The sequence below is a fragment of the Gobius niger genome (genome assembly GCF_951799975.1).
Source record: "Gobius niger genome assembly, chromosome: 12".
NCBI classification, from domain to species: Eukaryota; Metazoa; Chordata; class Actinopteri; order Gobiiformes; family Gobiidae; genus Gobius; species Gobius niger.
The window spans coordinates 28,635,069-28,652,488 of NC_136863.1; the positions used below are offsets into that span (position 1 = coordinate 28,635,069).

At 41.8% G+C, this 17,420-nt stretch overlaps 1 protein-coding gene across 1 annotated transcript in view; it reads right to left on the reverse strand.

The window, feature by feature from the left end:
- The window catches only part of LOC306971526 (voltage-dependent calcium channel subunit alpha-2/delta-1), a 225,059-nt gene that overhangs the window by 87,552 nt on the left and 120,087 nt on the right, over positions 1-17,420 (reverse strand). The window contains exons 11-12 of the mRNA XM_079567840.1: positions 6,571-6,729; positions 4,371-4,475 (exon numbers count right to left, since the gene is read on the reverse strand). Of these exons, the coding sequence (XP_079423966.1) occupies positions 4,371-4,475; positions 6,571-6,729 (264 nt within the window). The remainder of the gene's footprint in view (positions 1-4,370; positions 4,476-6,570; positions 6,730-17,420) is intronic.

Here is a 17,420-nt window from a genome sequence, read left to right on the forward strand (position 1 = left end):
CACTCCTCCAGATGAGAAGTATGAGCGAACAGTAACCTCCCTCTGATCTCAGCTCCCTCAGAACCTCATCATAAAAGCGTGATCAAATATTCAAACAACCCGAGGCTCTGTGCACACAGGCTTAGGCGCTGCGGACAGTTCAAGCATATATGAGAAGATGGGAGCAGGGCCAGGGGCGGATCAAGCCCACCAGAGCAGGGTGACAGAGGGAACCACAATGGAGAAATACAGCGCCACCTTGTGTTTCTAAATGCAGGCTGTACACTAGCCTTTAGCCTTCTTCAGCTCAGACCTGACGCAGTACGTAGGCTGGACGTGGGCTGGACAGACTCCCTGTAGAACAGCTGTCCCCCTTATTCTCTTATTCGTCTTACCAAACTTCAATATCTTCCGCAGTGTGGAGAGCTCAGCGCTCTTTGAGACCAGGGCCACAGCGGGACCATCGGTATATGCTTTCTCTCAGGACACAGTGGGATAAAGAAAGTTTGTAGTTTGTCAGAATTCCAGTTTTAACGGCATACTCACGGCTTGTTTAATTAAGTGGAAAACACATTATTTCACGTTATGTAATAAGTTACATTTTTATTTGGGTCGCTGCTTGTTATCCAAGAGGTCCTGACACAAGACTGCCCTAGATTATGCTTGTTCTTTCATTCTAAAGACTGAATGAAGGCAACAAAGAGGTAATATGAGTATTTACCGTGTGACTTTAAAGGGACTATGCAGAGTTTAAAAATGTTAAAATGATGTATTTTCCTCCCCCTACATGTTCCAGCCATGTCCTAATGTGTAGAATGAGCTCAGACTTGTTCACCACAACTGCCTCTAAAATCCTGCACTGTCACTCAAAAAGGTGTTACTTCGGGTCCGAATTGCCGTCATGCACGAGCTTAATATAGAAGCTGCAGTTACACATATGACCTGAGGTGGCAGTAGTGAGTGAGTATAAAATGGCAAACTTGAATCAGTTTCTAAATCAGTGGTTCTCAACCTTTTGGAGCCGCGACCCCCATTATAACAGTTAAACGTGTTCGTGACCCCCCGCCCGCGTCACACCGTGAGAAATCGGAACATTATCCTATATAATTCGTAAAAAACAAAGAAAAAAACAAATGGCTAAAATAAAATTCATCAAATTATGAACATATGATGGCACTCTGGTAACATAGCACACACATGCAACAATAAAATATAATAATATACGCAAAAAAATGCATGTATATTGTATCTACATGATCTGGCGACCCCCCAAATTCGTCTTGCGACCCCCTTGGGGGTCCCGACCCCCAGGTTGAGAACCACTGTTCTAAATCATACAGAGCCTCCACGGCCAGCTACCTCCTACCTACAGATCTTACACATATTTTAAGTAGTGGTGCAACTGGATTAAATTGTTTTAAACGAGTTAATCACAGGTCTGTAACTAATTAATCGCAATTAATCGAAAACCAAAAAACAACATTATTTGCACCTAATTTGTTCAATAATTACATGAGTTCAACAACAAATGTATTTACTATTGTTAATGTGTATAGTTATTCAAGTAACAGAGACAAAGTGCATTTATAGCTATTGATCACTCATGTAACTAGTAGAGTTCATTAAACAGTAATAATAATGCCACATTTAAATAAAAGCGTTTGTTTGAGGCTAATGCTAACATTAGATTTCCCCTTCTGGCTTGGAGGGTAAATCGGGGGAAATACGATTAATTGCGTTAAAAAAAATGTACGCGTTAAGTCTTTGTCGAAATTAACGCGTTAAAGTCCCACCCCTAATATTTAGAGACTTCAAGACCCTAGCTTTCAAATGGAAAAAAAGCAATGAAAACAAATCAGTGACAAAAATGCCTGACATAAACGCAGCGACAACGCAATAAAGAAAAGTTTAGATCAGTTTTGTTGGTCTTCTTCAAATGAGGCATTGCACTCGCCTATATGCTGTAAGCTCTCCAGCCAGTTAAGTTTTAGATTTGGGTGATGCCGAGCTGGAGAAAATGTGCTTCTTAACCTCTTAACCCCCACCTGAACCGAACCGAGCACGTTTTCTCCAGTTCGACTTCACCCAAATGTAAAAGTTTCTTCAAAACAAAAAACTGGCGACTAAAAACACGCTTTAAAAGTGCAGAAAAAGCGTCAAAGAAAAGCACCAGTTTTGAAGGTCTTAGCTTTCAAATGAGGCGGTACTCTGAAACGCTGTAAACTCCAGTCGAAAAGCTTTTTAGATTTGGGTAAAGCAGAAGCGGAGAAAATGTGCTCAGTTAAGGCTGGGGGTCAGGAGGTTAAGCAGCTCTGACTGTTAGCGTTAGCATTAGCCACACACAGGAAGCAAAGAAAACTACAGTATGGCGCTGGACTGCTGGATCAGTTTAGGCACTCGCCGATTCCGATACGTGGAATATCGGCAGGAGATCTGACACCACAGCCCTTTCTAAAAGCCGCGGCGTCCCCATTAAAGCCATCGTTGTTTGAAGTAGACAGTCTCTCAGATACAAATGAGCCTCGCGTCTTTTGGTTTTGAAGCCGTTTCATAAAGCGCTCATCTGGCCGCCATCTGCACGCTGCGCGGCTAATGAGCGCGTGCACACAGCAGCTCCCCGAACCCACAGGAACCGCCGGGCCATTAAAAAGCAGGGACAAAGCGCTCCGTAATGATCCCGGCCTCATCGCGAGGGAGGGCGCGGGACGAGCATCTGTCAGCCCGGGACAATGGCGGCACGGGACGCCGGCGCTCAAACACATATGACGACGCGAAAACACCACAAAAAGCTACGAGAAAGGGGGTGATAAAAAAAACGACGCAAAAAAATGACAAAAAAGCGTGGCGGCCAAAAAGTTCCCATCAGTTTTGTAGGTCTTAGCTTTCAAATCAAGGGTTACTCTGGCCTATAGACTGTAAACTCCAGTCCAGAAGCTTTTAGATTTGGGTAATACCGAACTGGAGAAAATGCACTCAGTTCAGGCGGGCGGGGGGGTAAGAGGTTAAGTTGTATATTTGGATGCACACATTATACCATTGCTGATTTGAAAGCTAAGAATCTCCAGAAGCTGCAACAGTGGGGTTTCTTCACGTGGCCGCAAGTCAAATAGAATGTTTTTTTTTTTTTATGCCATTTTAATTCCTCAATACTTTATATTGATTATATACTTTATTATACACTTTATAGATTTTTTTTTTGTCACTTCTGATGGTTTTTTTGTCACTTTTATTCTTTTTTGCAGCTTTTTTTGAATAAATGAATGAATAAATATTCATTCGGACCATAAACAAAACATAAAAAACATATATGAACTCAAAATACAACCTGCCATGATCGAGGCAGTTGTGAGCTCGATATCAAATGTGTGGCTCAATACATTTACATCTTAGGACAAACATTTTTATTTTTCCCTTTATTTTCATCAACTGCTGAATTTCTAGATGTAGTTGTTTATTTTTTATCTTTATACCTTAACTGAGCAGTTTTAAAAGTGATCATGAAGTTTCAGAATTTTGGCTTTAATAAACAATGGGCTGGTGTGGTCTCAGTGTCCAGTGTTTCTAAATTGTTCTTATTGTTCTTTTTTGAAGGATGAATAATGGCTGTAAAATAGTTTTATATAATTATTACTCCAAATTTCAGCACAGTATGTCAAGTAAGGAGAGAGAAGAGAAGCCCTTGTATTTAAAACATGCTTTGCCTTGCTTAATACAGCTATACTTTTTTGCTACTTTTGTGGCTTTTTTGATGCGTTTCTGTCACTTTTTTATCACTCTTCTGGTGATTTTCTCCACAAAGCTTTTAGATTGGGGTAAAGCCAAAGTGGAGAAAAGGTGCTCAGTAACGCTCACACTACAACAAGTAAATATCAAGCATTGGCTTAAATGACTTGAATTGAGGAAATGTATCTTGTTTTGAGCGGTTTTCACTCATTTAGACACTGATCGGACCGAGTTTGCTTTGCTTGTTTGAGGACATTTCAGACCAGTTCTAGGGTAAATCTCGCTTGAAATAAGAAAGTAAAATTGCCAATGAGATAAGACTAATTTTCTTACCCCATTGGCAAAGATAATGACCTGAAACAAGGACGAAATGTATCGAAACGAGTCAGAAACATCTCAGAACAAGTGAAATAATCTAGGACAAATGCCCAACAACTTCTTAACTAGTCAAAACAACTAAAATTTGGATTATTATGCTCAAATTGAGATGTTTATACTGATCTAGTTAATTACTTTTTGCAGTGCAGCAGTAAGTAAGTAAGTAAACTTTATTTGTATAGCGCCTTTCACAGACACAGAGTCACAAAGCGCTTCACAGTGTTAAAACATAATCATAAAACAGCATATTCATTGGAATAATTCAAAATTTAAAATTCAGCATTCAGTACCTTCTTGTCGGCGTTGTAGCGCTCCAGAATGGCCTGGGCCCGCTCCTCGCCCCCGTCTGTGAACAGCATGATGATCTTGTTGCAGTTGGCTCGACTCACGTTGGTCTAAAAGTCACAAACAAATGCTCGTGTTTATTAAGTTTGTTTTATATCTGTTTTCTGCCTTTCATCTTTACACATGTCTGCTTTTGTGTTGTGGTTGTGAGGTCATCAGTGAAGAGCATTGAGCTATATAAAGACATAGACATCATGTGATCCTTCATTACCCAAACACACCAGCAGATGGCGCCAAATGACAGCTTTCTAACCCGCCTGACCCTCAGACTGGATTCGCAAACTCCTCCGAGACTGTAAATCAGGAGTCGCCCTTTTCTTTTCTCTCTCTGTGAGCTACTTTTAGCTTAACATGAGAGATATTTACTCAAAGATTCAGCTTTTTTTTTTTTCATTATTATTTTAGATCACTGCAGAAACAAAGGTCAGACTTTTACTGTCAGTTACACAGCATTATCAACTACTTTTATTTTTAACTCATTACTTGCATCTCTAATTTTAAATCTATGAGTTAGAATGTTAAAATGATTACTTTAAAGTACTTTAAAACCTCAGCCACGCAGACTTCTTTTCTTTGTTTTTGACTTCTTATTGAAACGGCTGTGTACGGGTCATTCTACAGTGCTGTCCCTCGCCTTTAAGTGCTGGCTTTAACCCTGAATCATTTGCTTTTTTATTTTAAATGTTAAAGATAGTCATGTTTATAGACTGAACATATTATTTCAAGACAATAATTAATAAATTGATCATTAGGAAACAATATTTAAGCTTGTTCTTTTTAGTTCTCTTGATTTGGATGTCCCTTTGGTAACTTCCGTTTTTTAAAATGGATATAAACTACGTTGAACACAGAATAGGATGTGTGTTTTTCATGTATCTGTATCTTCATGTTAAATCTATATCACGAGTAATGTTTACGGTTTGAATTTTTTATTTTTAATATTCGAAAATAGCTGGAAACAGGGTAAAAAAAATGCTGTCCCAAGGTTTATATCATCTACGCCACGGTCATCTACAGCACGCAGCATTAGTGGCGTTTCTCATTTTGGTGCTTCATTTTCATATTATGAAAAGTCTAATGAGTGATCAATTAACAACACTTGATAGGCAACCAAGATGTAAGTTTATAGAGTGTCAAAGAGTCTATTTAGCACTTGTTAGAAGGTTGTAATTGTGTCGTGACGTAGATGACAGGGGGGGTATTGTGCAAAATCGACTTTTTCAAGCCTTACATCATGTTATTATGTCATTCCCTCACTAAAAACATGCCTGAAGTGTTGCCTTGGCACATTCACGTATTTTTGAGTAATCTGTAAAAACTCTGATGGCAGCCATTTTAGGGATAGGTTTGCCTGAGTCCTCCTAGGAACGCCCCCACCTCCTGGAGACGCCTCCGAGCTTTCGTCACCAGCCGAGTAACCAACCACTGCTCCTCAGCAGAACCCCCTCCCCACTGATGCCACAGACAGCGTGTGAAGGGGGCGTGTCGGAAAGGGTCAGAGGTTCTTAAAGAAACAGAGGCCTATTTCAAGACGTTCGCTACAGCCATTTTGAGAGAGCAATTTTATACAAGGCAGTTATTCTAATTTACTGCATTTACAGACCAACAGAAGGTTTCGTCATCATTGTAGTGTGATATAGACTGGTGCTATGTGATTGAAAAAAACATAATACCCCCTCTTTAAGAAAAATATGAAAATATTGAAATTCATCACTGCTGATTTTTAAATTAATGAATACAGATTAGTGTTGACATACATGTGAAATTTAAGAACATTTTGAGCACTTGAGATTTGATACATTCTTGGCTGGAAAATGTGGAGTTACTGTAGAATGACCAGTACCGGATTTTTTAAAGATGGCAGCAAGTCAAATGTAATGCTTTTTAATGCCATTTTAATGTCTAAATACGACATCTTTAATGCCACAAATGAAAAAAAAAAAAACACCTATTTTGTTTCAGCTGCTTCAGATCAATATTACATTTTCTAAACAACAAAGTGTAAAATGGGATTATATGGAAAAAGAAAATGAGGCGTGAGCGATTATCTCCTGTACGTGTTAGACGTGGCTAATGACACAAGGACAGGAAGCAGCTGTTCCCCTACAGGAAGTGAGCGCAGGCTGGATGAAAGCCTGGAGTTACCGCAGACAGCTGCTGGAAGGCGAACTCGAAGCCTTTGGTGTAGTTGGTGATGCCTTTGGCCTGGATGTTCTGCACCGCGTCCTTCAGGAGCTTCTTGTTCCTCACGTTGGCCTGGACCAGATGGTCGAAGCAGGCGGTCTGATTCACACGCGTGTTGAACTGGAACACACAGGACGATACACATGCTCAGAACACAACAGGTGACTCGGATTACAGCCGTAGTAAAAGAGATGTGAAGAGCTCTGTCGCAAAAACAGATGAGAGCCATTCAAAAATATGTCTTCTATAAATGAGCAGCAGAATCAGTGGCTACGTTTACATGGTCCCAGAAACTGGAGAAATCAGATCTGAAGCGTTTGCATTCTCTTCAGAAATGGAAAAAGCCAGAAGTGATTTGCATTTTTAGAGAAACTGGACTCTTCAGTCAGACCCACAGCAGAACCAGGTGGAGAATGACTGACCTCCATACTTGGACTTCATGTGGCAGCAGCTTCTTGTGCTCAGTAACCCTGTGGAAACTGTGCTTTGACTTCTATTCAAAATGTAGAGGTGAGGAGAATGAGACGATTCAGGAAATACTCAAGGACTCGAACTCACAACACGAAGGAGGAAGCAATGTTGAGTTATGTTATACTTTATCAACTCTCTGCATTTGACCCATCCTCAACGGGGCAGTGAGCTGCCAGTGTGGGCCGGCGCTCAGGGACCCATCTCCAGATGAGGAGCCAGGCTGGTGGTCAGAAATGCCTGGCTGGAGGATTCACCTATTGCACATGTTTATTACCACTAATATACACAGACACGGGGAGAACATGCAAACTCCACACAGAAAGGCCCCGCCCAGATGGGAATCGAACCCGGAACCTTCTAGCTGTGAGGCGTGAGCGCTAACCACTGTGCCACCATGCCGCCTGATTAAATGAATATCAGATTATACTGTTTACATGTCTCTTCAATAATCTGAACTGCGCCACTGTGCTTCACTGTGTTTTGCATATGTGCAACGCCTTAACCATTGGACAGTCAACAGCACACTTACTCTACAAACTCATTTGACGTTTTTTTCATGGATTACTTTTCTGAAGAAGTATTTTTATTGTATCTTTTAATCTTTTTGACATGACTCTGCTTTTTGCAGTATTTTCCTGGTTAGATCAGGTAGAAATCAGATTTTATTTATTTTTATTTATTGACCTTTTTTAACCAGGATAGTCCCACTGAGATTAAGAATCTCTTTTTCATGGGAGTCCTGGCCCCAGAGGGGAATCTATTGTACATGTTTTTAGTGGTAGGGGAAACCGGAGTACCCGGAGGAAACCTACGCTAACCACTGCGCCACTGTGCCACCTGCTTAAATGAATATCAGATTATACTGTTTACATGTCTCTTCAATAATCTGAGAACTGCAGAAATCAGATTATGATCAGATGTTCGGTGTCCATGTAAACGTAGTCACTGACTCACTCCTTTGGGATCAAATGGATTTGACTTCAGTTTCACAGTTTTATCACAAATAAAGAACCTTTACGAGGAAAAAAAAAAAAAAATCAACAAAAGAGACATTGAGGTTTTGCTCAAGGACACAAGAACGGAATGTAAAGCTTTGAGCGATTGTGTAAGCGGCGGCTGCCTGACCTCCTCCATGTACAGTACATTAAAGTCACCATTTGAAACGTTTTACTTTGTGATTGACCAATCACAGCCCGAGCTGAGGTTTGGGGTGAGGACAATATGCACTGGAGGAACAAGAGGCCAAAGACAGGGATGAAGAACTACATTAAAGCTGTGTCTGGTATCAGGTTGTGACGCCGTTGTATATATTGTAAATGGACTATACTTTGTAAATGTGCACTTATTCACAGAAGTCCCTATTACGTGATATTTTCATGAATTATTTTAATGCCTGTCGAGTTTTGAGTTTGAAAATACGGGACATTTTCCGGCGCCCGCTGCGAGCCGTCCCATCAGCCCGACCGAGCTCCAAGACGAGTCAAAATACGGTGGTTTCCCGGTCAAAACGGGAGACTTTGACAGCTACGCAGCCTCACGACAACTGCCACTCAGGCTTCTGCAGGCGGCGGCTCTCACGAGGCACAGTTCAGCTCGGAGGCAGAGGAGTGGTTTTTAAATATTTTATTATAATACGGGAAATTTACAGGTTAAAAGTAATACAAGATAAGCGTTTTCCCGGCCAAAACAGGACACTTGATAGCTATGTCTATTACTATTACTACTATTACTATATGTATATACTAATACTATATTTTTTCATATTATTGGTTGTGTTAGTGGTATTCTATTGCTGTTTGTAAGATTATTTATTAACCTCTTAGCCCCCGCCTTAAAGGGACTAGATGCAAGTTGGCCATTTTATGCTCACTACTGCCACCTCAGGTCATACGTGTAACTGCACCTTCTATGTTAAACTCGTGCATGACACCACTTTGGGCCCGAATTAACACCTTTTTGAGTAACAGTGCAGGATTTTAGAGGCATTCTACACATTAGGACATGGCTGGAACATGTAGGGGGAGGAAAATACTTAATTTTGACATTTTTAAAGTCCTTATAGTCCCTTTAACCATGGAAGCAAAAAAACGCAACAAAGCGGGCGATAAAAACACATGAAAAATGCAACACAAGCGTGACAAACAGGGAGAAAAAAAAAGTAAAAAAAAAACCAAACAGCACATTTTTATTGTTCTGCTGTCACAATAAAAATGTGAGAGAAAAGCGCAAAAAATACATTTTAAAAAAACAGTGAAAACGCGGGTCAAAATCTAGGTCTTAGCTTTCAAATGAGGCGTTACTCTGGCCTCTGCCAAGCTCCAGCAGCTTTTACATTTGGGTAAAGCTGAGATAATGCGCTCGGTTGAGGCGTCGGTTAAGAGGTTAAGCTACTGTAACAATGCGATTGCCTTTGTGGGTCAACACGGTTCATTTCAGTCTGATCATTTGGAATGCTGGGCGCAGAGTGAGCCATCCTCTCTTTGCAATTACAATCTTCATCAGACGGATCATCAGCATAAAATAATCCCCACTCATGGACAGACCGCTGCGGCGCTTTCATTTCACTTTTCTGCTGAAACAATCATGGCTGCAGGTAAACACTGCAATGCTCTCATATATTTAAACCTCTTATGCATATGACTGAAAGTTTTTTATATGCACTCTTGCCTTTTACTGTAATTGATACATTTTTATGTTGATGTCCAGAGGAGAAGGAGCGACAAAACAGAGGTTAGGTAACTGTGTGTGAACGAGCAAGTAAAAATAGTGCTCAAGACAGAGTGAGTCAAAACAAGACTTAAAAATAGTGTCAAGACAGAGCGAAATAATGCTCAAGACAGAGCTAAATAATGCTCAAGAACTGAAAGTACAGTATTTTATCTACACTCTTGCCTCTTACTGTAATTGATTAATGTATGTTAATGTTTTTATTGATTGTATTTGGTTTTCTTATATTTTATGCTGCTTTAACTGTGAAGCACTTTGAATTGCCTTGTGTATGAATTGTGCTCTATAAATAAACTTGCCTTGCCTTAAAGCCCGCCTGAACCGAGCACATTTTCTCCACTTCGTCTATACCCAAACCTTCAAACCACTGGAGAGCAAAAGTGTAAGGCCTCATTTGAAAGCTAAGACCTACAAAAGTGATCCTAACAAGCCAAACTGTAGAAAATGTGCTCGGTTGAGATAAAACAAACTGGATTCAACAAAAAGGAAAAAAAAAAACGAGGCTTTACTGTTTGTGTTGATGATTCTGAGCCACGTCCATCCCCTCACACACACGTCCCTCTGTCCCGACGCCTGAGCCTGTGAGGTATAAACCGTCACATTCATCACGCCGCGCTAATTCCTTCACACGGCTCGCTCCGCCGTGACGTACCCATGGAAACAAGCTGCGAGCGCATCCAGAAGTGTGAGCGTCTTTTTATAAACGTGGGAGAGCACATGTGCGTCCCGTCAGCCGCCCCGCCCCGCACAGGGAGAGCATATTGGCTCACAGTGACGATAATAACACCACTCAATTCAGCTGTCAAGATTAGGAGGATAAAATATGTATTAGGCACCGGCGTTTAAAGTCAGCAAAGGACTCGGAATGGGCTTGAGGTTTGAGTGATGAGTGTCCATCCTCAAATTACCTGCGCTGAGCAAATTAGCCATGTTGTTGTTTACTGGTGGTTTGAGCTAAAAGTCCATCCAACTTAAAAATAGTGCTCAAGACAGAGCAAAACAGTGCTCAAGACAGAGCGAGTCAAAACAAGACTTAAAAATAGTGCTCAAGACAGAGCGAAATAGTGCTCAAGACAGAGCGAGTCAAAACAAGACTTAAAAATAGTGCTCAAGACAGAGCGAAATAATGCTCAAGACAGAGCGAGTCAAAACAAGACTTAAAAATAGTGCTCAAGACAGAGTGAAATAGTGCTCAAGACAGAGCGAGTCAAAACAAGACATAAAATAGTTCTCAAGACAGAGCGAATCCAAACAGGACTTAAAAATGCATATTAACTGAAAGTTAATAAGCACTTTGAATTGCCTTGTTTATGAATTGTGCTCTACAAATAAACTTGCCTTGCCTTGCATTGCCTACTGAACTTATCCGGAGACTTTCCTGATTGATATTACTGTGCTCAGAGACTTTGCACTGGAATATCAATCTGGCTTTTAGATGCTTGGCACCACAGTGTTGATATCGTTTATAACTTCAAATAATGGGCACATTTTTCGCTCAGACACGGGTTCCCTGATGGATCGTGGGCTTTCGGAAAATGTGAAGGACATTATTTTTGCATGATGGCGTATGCCGCCCTTAAGTTCACAGAAGTGGGTTAACAGTGTTCCCGGCTGTCTCCGCCTAAAACAATAGCCGGCCGTATTGATTTTATGTGATCAATGGGCTGCTGTGAGGGGGCCAGTGGGAGCAGCTCGGCCCATGCTGTTTGTGTGCCTAAACACGTGCATGTGTGCGTGTTTGCGGCGAGCTCCCGTAGCCTTGAAGTTCCATTTACTGCCATAAAAGCAGGCACATCTGTGGACGACTGAAAGGTACAGACGGACAAAGGGAAGACATTAAGGAGAGGCAGCAGAAACGCTGAAAAATGCCAACAATGAGCGGCAAGATGCTTCATTTATAATACGACTGTTCGAGAAGTGGGCATAAGGGAGGCTTGGGAGTAGAGTGGGGAAGGAGTGTATGGGGGAAGGGAATATAAAGTTGAAAACTGACATATCCTGTCATTAGTGGTAAGAGATGTCACAATAATTGATCAAAGCTGAACAAAGCTTAAAGGTAGAGTACAGCATACACACTTACGGTTTGGGGAAAATAGAATTACATGGTGGGGAGCTGACTTTGCTGCAATACCACCCCCTTGTGGCCAGGGGTGGCTCCAAAAGACACTCGGCAAACAGGGTTCCAATGGTGACTTTACACCTCCCTAGCACTGCTTAAAAGCCTGGCTGTTTTCCCTTAAAATGGCTATGACCCATGTGACAGCGCTGGGCTGGTGTCATATTTTAAACCACGCTGCTTTTTGTACATCAGCACTTTACCATGAATGGAGCTGAATGGAACACCGATTATCTCTTCTATGTTATATCTATGTTTTTTTTAACAGATTTTTTCACTTATGATTATATTATTAACACATTGAGTGCCAAAAACTGAAAAAACTTTAATACACCTAACACTCTAATACACCTTGTGTGTGATTTTGATAGCTCTGTGATGAACAGAACTGAAATAGATGACGATTAAAAACTTTTAAAAAGTCACACCTGGATATTTCTTTCTTTCTTTCTTGTCTGAGGAGGCGTGGTGTTGAGCAGTGAAGCTGTAGAGCTGACATTTCTCTCTCGCTCTCTGGAGCGACAAAGCAGACCGGCGTCTCATGGAGTTCTTAAATGGTTAAAATCGGTCCAAGAATGACTGAGAAACATCCAGGTTAAGTCTTCAATCCGAGAACCAGGCTGTTTAAATGCACACGCCATAAAAAGCAATTGATCTGCGGCAACACACAGTGTTACAAAACGTGTCAACAATGTTGTCATTGAAAATTTACTTGAAACTGCCTCTTTACATAATTTTAGTGCCTGTAGAGGAGAGAGGAGTGTTTCATAAAACATGAAATATCTCTGTTTGTAGAAAAAAAAAAAAAAACAGTGATTTTGATCAAAACTAACCTCTGTTTAGCCTAGATTTCTCAGGAAGCGAAAATATTATCAGCAACCTTATTTTTATATGAAAACTTGCAATACATTGTGTTTGGTCATATTTATATCAGTAATGTTCAGCAAAAGTTTTGATATCTCTAAATGTATTTTTTCCCTATTCACATGCAGTGTGTTGTCCTTAAACATTTTAATTCTGCTGCACAATAACCAGTGTGGTTAAAAAATGACACCCAGCCCAGCGTTGTCACGTGGGTCACAGCAATTTCAGGCTTTAAGCGGTGCAAAGTCTCCATTGGAATCCTGTTCACCAAGGGTCTTTTGGAGTCGCCCCTGGGGGTTGGTATTGCAACAATGTCAGCTCCCCGCCATGAGGACCAAAGCGAATGGCTTTCCTCGCCCATTGCTTCTGCACTGAGTATGATCCAACTCCGACAATGTGCTAAACATCTCACCTGTTGCTCAACCCCTTTAACCGAACCGTCATGTCTAAAAAGCCTTTGAGCCGAGAAAGAAAGGAGCTAAGAAAATGCAACCATTAGCACAGCAGTCCATCATGAAAAAAGGGGGAATCCAGCCTTAATGCTTGTACAAATCTGGCTGCTCCCCTGTGATCCTATTACAGCAGCTCATGGCCCGTGTGCTCTTCCAGGCTAGTGTCGGGATTAGCAAGACACAAGAGAAAGGCTAATCTTCCAGCAGACTAATCCCACCGAGCCGGACTCTTCTCCCCCCTCTACACCCAGTATTGAGGTCTGCCGAGCGGACTGACAGCGGCGGCCAACACAGCTCAGTGCGCCCCATCAAAGTGACAGAGGACGGGAAGGAGGGATGAGAGAGAGAGACACCGAGAGAGCAGATGAGGACAGGATGGAAGGGAAGAAGGCGTTCAATGAGGAAACCGCCATTACAATTCCATGACAGTACGCTGGAAAAAAGGCTGTTCGTTATGTGCAGACCGGAACGAAACTGAAATCCAAGTATTGATGCAGATTAATATGTAAATGATCAGGCTATAGGCATACGATCATGACAGGCGGCAAAAGCTGCAAGTAGAACTTCTATGTATTTCCCTTTAAATACAAAGAAGCTTCACTAAACAGCTGCTCAAGGGCCACATCAAGGCCCCCAGTGCTCCTTCGGCTCTTAAGTAAGTGCTTTATTTGTCATTGTACAACCATACAAGAGTTCAGGTGTTAGTCCTGAGCCGCTGCGACTGAGCCACTGCGACCTGAACAGCATGTCTTTGGAGGTCGGGGGAAACCGTAATACTGCCTTCAGTTTCCTCTGATCCTCTGAAACGGTGCAGCGCCTCCTGAGTCTGTCCCTGTTACAGAGCGTGGCGTCCTGCACTGGTCAGCTACTGCTCCATAACAGTTCCAACCATCTTCTCCTTTGTCCCTTTTTTTTGTTTCCTATAGCGCCTATGTGTTGCAGGTGTGGAGGCTCTTGGTGCCTCTTCAGTGTTTCAGAAGAAGAAGGGTGTTGGTCTCAAATGTCTTTAGCTCATGAGCGAGCTGTTTGTAAACTTCAGGACCATTATGGACTCCACCCATCCGTCCATTTTCTTCCACTTGTCCGTTTCTGGGTCGTAATCACAGTGCATTAGCTCCTTATGGCTCCTCCGGCAGGTGGTGGGTCCACATGATACAAAACATGAACTGTTGGTCTCTCATAAGGGGCTTCTGAACCGCTCTTGGTCTGACCCGTCACCTAGGTCCTGCTTGCAATGGGAGACCCTACCAGGAGCATGAAGGCCGCAACAACAGAACTCCAGGATCATTCAGGCGCTCAAACCCCTCCACCACGTTTAAGTAGCGGTTCCAGGAGGGACATTATAGACTCTCCGCAGTAAAATCATCAGCTGAGCCCCAGAAAAACACGGCAAAGACGGACAAAAGCATCCAGTAAATCAACACAGAAACCACAAATGCAGTTCTCAGAAAAAGGGGGAAAAAAACACTGCTGTACCAAGGTCTCATTTTGCTTCCTGCATGGAAATTCCGCACATACAATCACATAAAATCAGTTTGTACGGAAACATGAGTTGCAAGTGGTTTATAAAATAAAAAATCAATTGTGTTAATACACAATCATTTCATTTCATAACAATTGTTGGCCCCACTGAGTCTGAAAATAGTTTTGGCCCATTTGCAAAGGAAATGACCACTACTTGCATTTAAAGCTTTTCTTAGAGCTGAACACTGTTAAATGTGTAGGTGTAAACAACAGGATTCATCTCTTATTCTCTTGCGGAATACATTTGAAACAAGATTTTACTATTTTCATTTACTTATTATTCATAAAATTAAATAATACATTTGATAATTTTGCAAGAAAATATATTTGTACCAGTCAGAAAAACAAAAAATTTCCAAATGGACTATGTCACATTGTCAGTCATTAAGTATAGTTAAAGGAACAGGCCACTGTTTTTCCATACTGAGATATGTTCTTGCCTGAGCGTAGACGAGTTCATGTGTACCTGTCCGTGCGCTCAGTCACGCAAAACGATCAAAGATGTTGAAGTTGGAAGCCACCACGCTCTTTCACACGCACAAAGACCAGACAGGTACGTATCAACTTGTCTAAGCTCAGGTAAGAACATATCTCAGTACGGAAGAACGGTGGCCTGTTTCTTTACATTGTGATATTATTCTAAAAATGAGTCATATGAACTTATATTGTTTGAGTATGACGGCGTCAAAGGAAGTGCCTGGGCAGATGGCAGATCCCTGTGGACCGTGGTGGTAATGGCCCTAGATTTATGGCTGATATCAGAGATTAATGATGGAGTGTCAGGACGCCCACCCCAGGGCCGGACACTGGGCGGGGGCGGGGCGGGGGCAGGCTGAGTTATGAGCTGCAGTTAGGAGGAAATGATGAGGTGGGACTGACCAGTGCCTGCTAACAGCAGTATTCACAGGAGGAAAAAAGTCACAAGTGTGTGCAAAGGATTTGAAAAAGCAGTCATCCAGACTGCTGAACGGATAAGGACGGTCATGTAGGGAATAGTTTGTCTCCAATGGCCTCTTTCAGATTTAGAAAGGTGTAAGTGACAAGGAAGATAGATTGATGGATATATCTTCTCCCATAACGTCTGAATTTTAATGTCAGAGGAATAAATAGACTAAACTCATCCAACATTGGGGCACTCCCTCGTCTTTTCCACACTTGTTCATTCACAATTATTGACATGTTAGGTGAGTTACGTAAGGTGATACTGCAATCCACATATAGGCATTTCCTTTCTGGGAGACAGCAGTGGGAAAAAGTGAGAAAAGTGTTAAATCAAGTTTTTTATTGTTAATATCTTGTTCCGAGCCTGATCTATTGAGCTTTTAACTGTACAAGGCTACATATAAAATGATTTACTTACACTTTTTTTTTTTCACTAATTAAGCTTAAGCATCTCAAACTGCACCTGTGCCTCAGCCTATCAACAGATTCCCCTCTTCACTGCCTCGGCTGTTTCCCAGTTGTGCTGCGACGCTCCTCCACGCCTCCTCCACCCGGCCTCACCTTTAAGGCTCATTTATGCTCTCATTTTGTTCATAAATAGATCCGTCTTTTCCAAGCGTATCGTTACTGTCATCGTGTTTATTCTTCCACACGTTTATAGTGGCTAGCATGTGCTATCGAATGCTACCACCAGAGGGCGCTGAGAGTGTGCCAGAAAATACAAAAGGGGAGAAGAAAGAGTAAACAGTGTGGTTCAGCCTGCGATGTTTTTTACATCACATTTACTGGAGAAGAACAAGAAAACGAGGTAAAGCAGTGATGGTTTGTTTGCTAGTTATTTTAATCACTTTTAAGAAATGTATCCGGAGCTCACGGACAGAATCACACGCTACATGTGGATCCATATGCGTTGCTAACGGAGAGCATACATGAACCTTTACTCTGCTCGTGGAGGCTCGTCGTCCGCCGTCCGCCTCCAGAGTCTGGACTCCAGGGGAAGACTACTCCTACATTCATTTATCACACCCGTGTATTTTATACTGTTGATTCACTGTCTTCCACTGAGGTCTGAGCGCCAAACAAGGCCAATAAAACTCTTCTAATGCCGAGTCTGCCAGATCCATATGGCTCCTCCAGCAGGTGGTGGGTCCACGGAAGGACGGCCTCACGACTGGTCGTAACCGGGACTGTTGGTATCTCATAAGGGGCTTCACTTTGTAACTAATACATCAACAAATAAAAGCATACATTTAAACCTGGCTCTATTCACAATCTAGATTACGTCACTGAAATACAGACAATTTTCACATAAAGAGATCTGTAAAAGTTCATATTGAATACATTTTTTCCACTATTCACCTGCCATGTCTCTCTTTAACCTCTTAAAGCAATACTAAGTAATGTGTTTACCTTAATATATCCTTTTCGTAGTCCCTCTGGGGGTAATACAAGTGTTAATGGGATGATTGGGGGGTCTTTCATCTCCCCCTGGTGTCTCTGGCCAGAAAACCACAATTGCAACTTCGCTGCCACCGGACCAGAGCCACCAATACACACTAGTGGAATCACGAAGAAGAAGCTAACATGCTAACGGGCGAAGCTAACTGCGGGCTGACATCACTTTAAACAGTATTTACAGCCAAGTTTGAGTGAAAAAAAAATATTTACATTGTGTAACTGGATGTACAATATCCCTCTGTCCCTTTGTCTTTTCT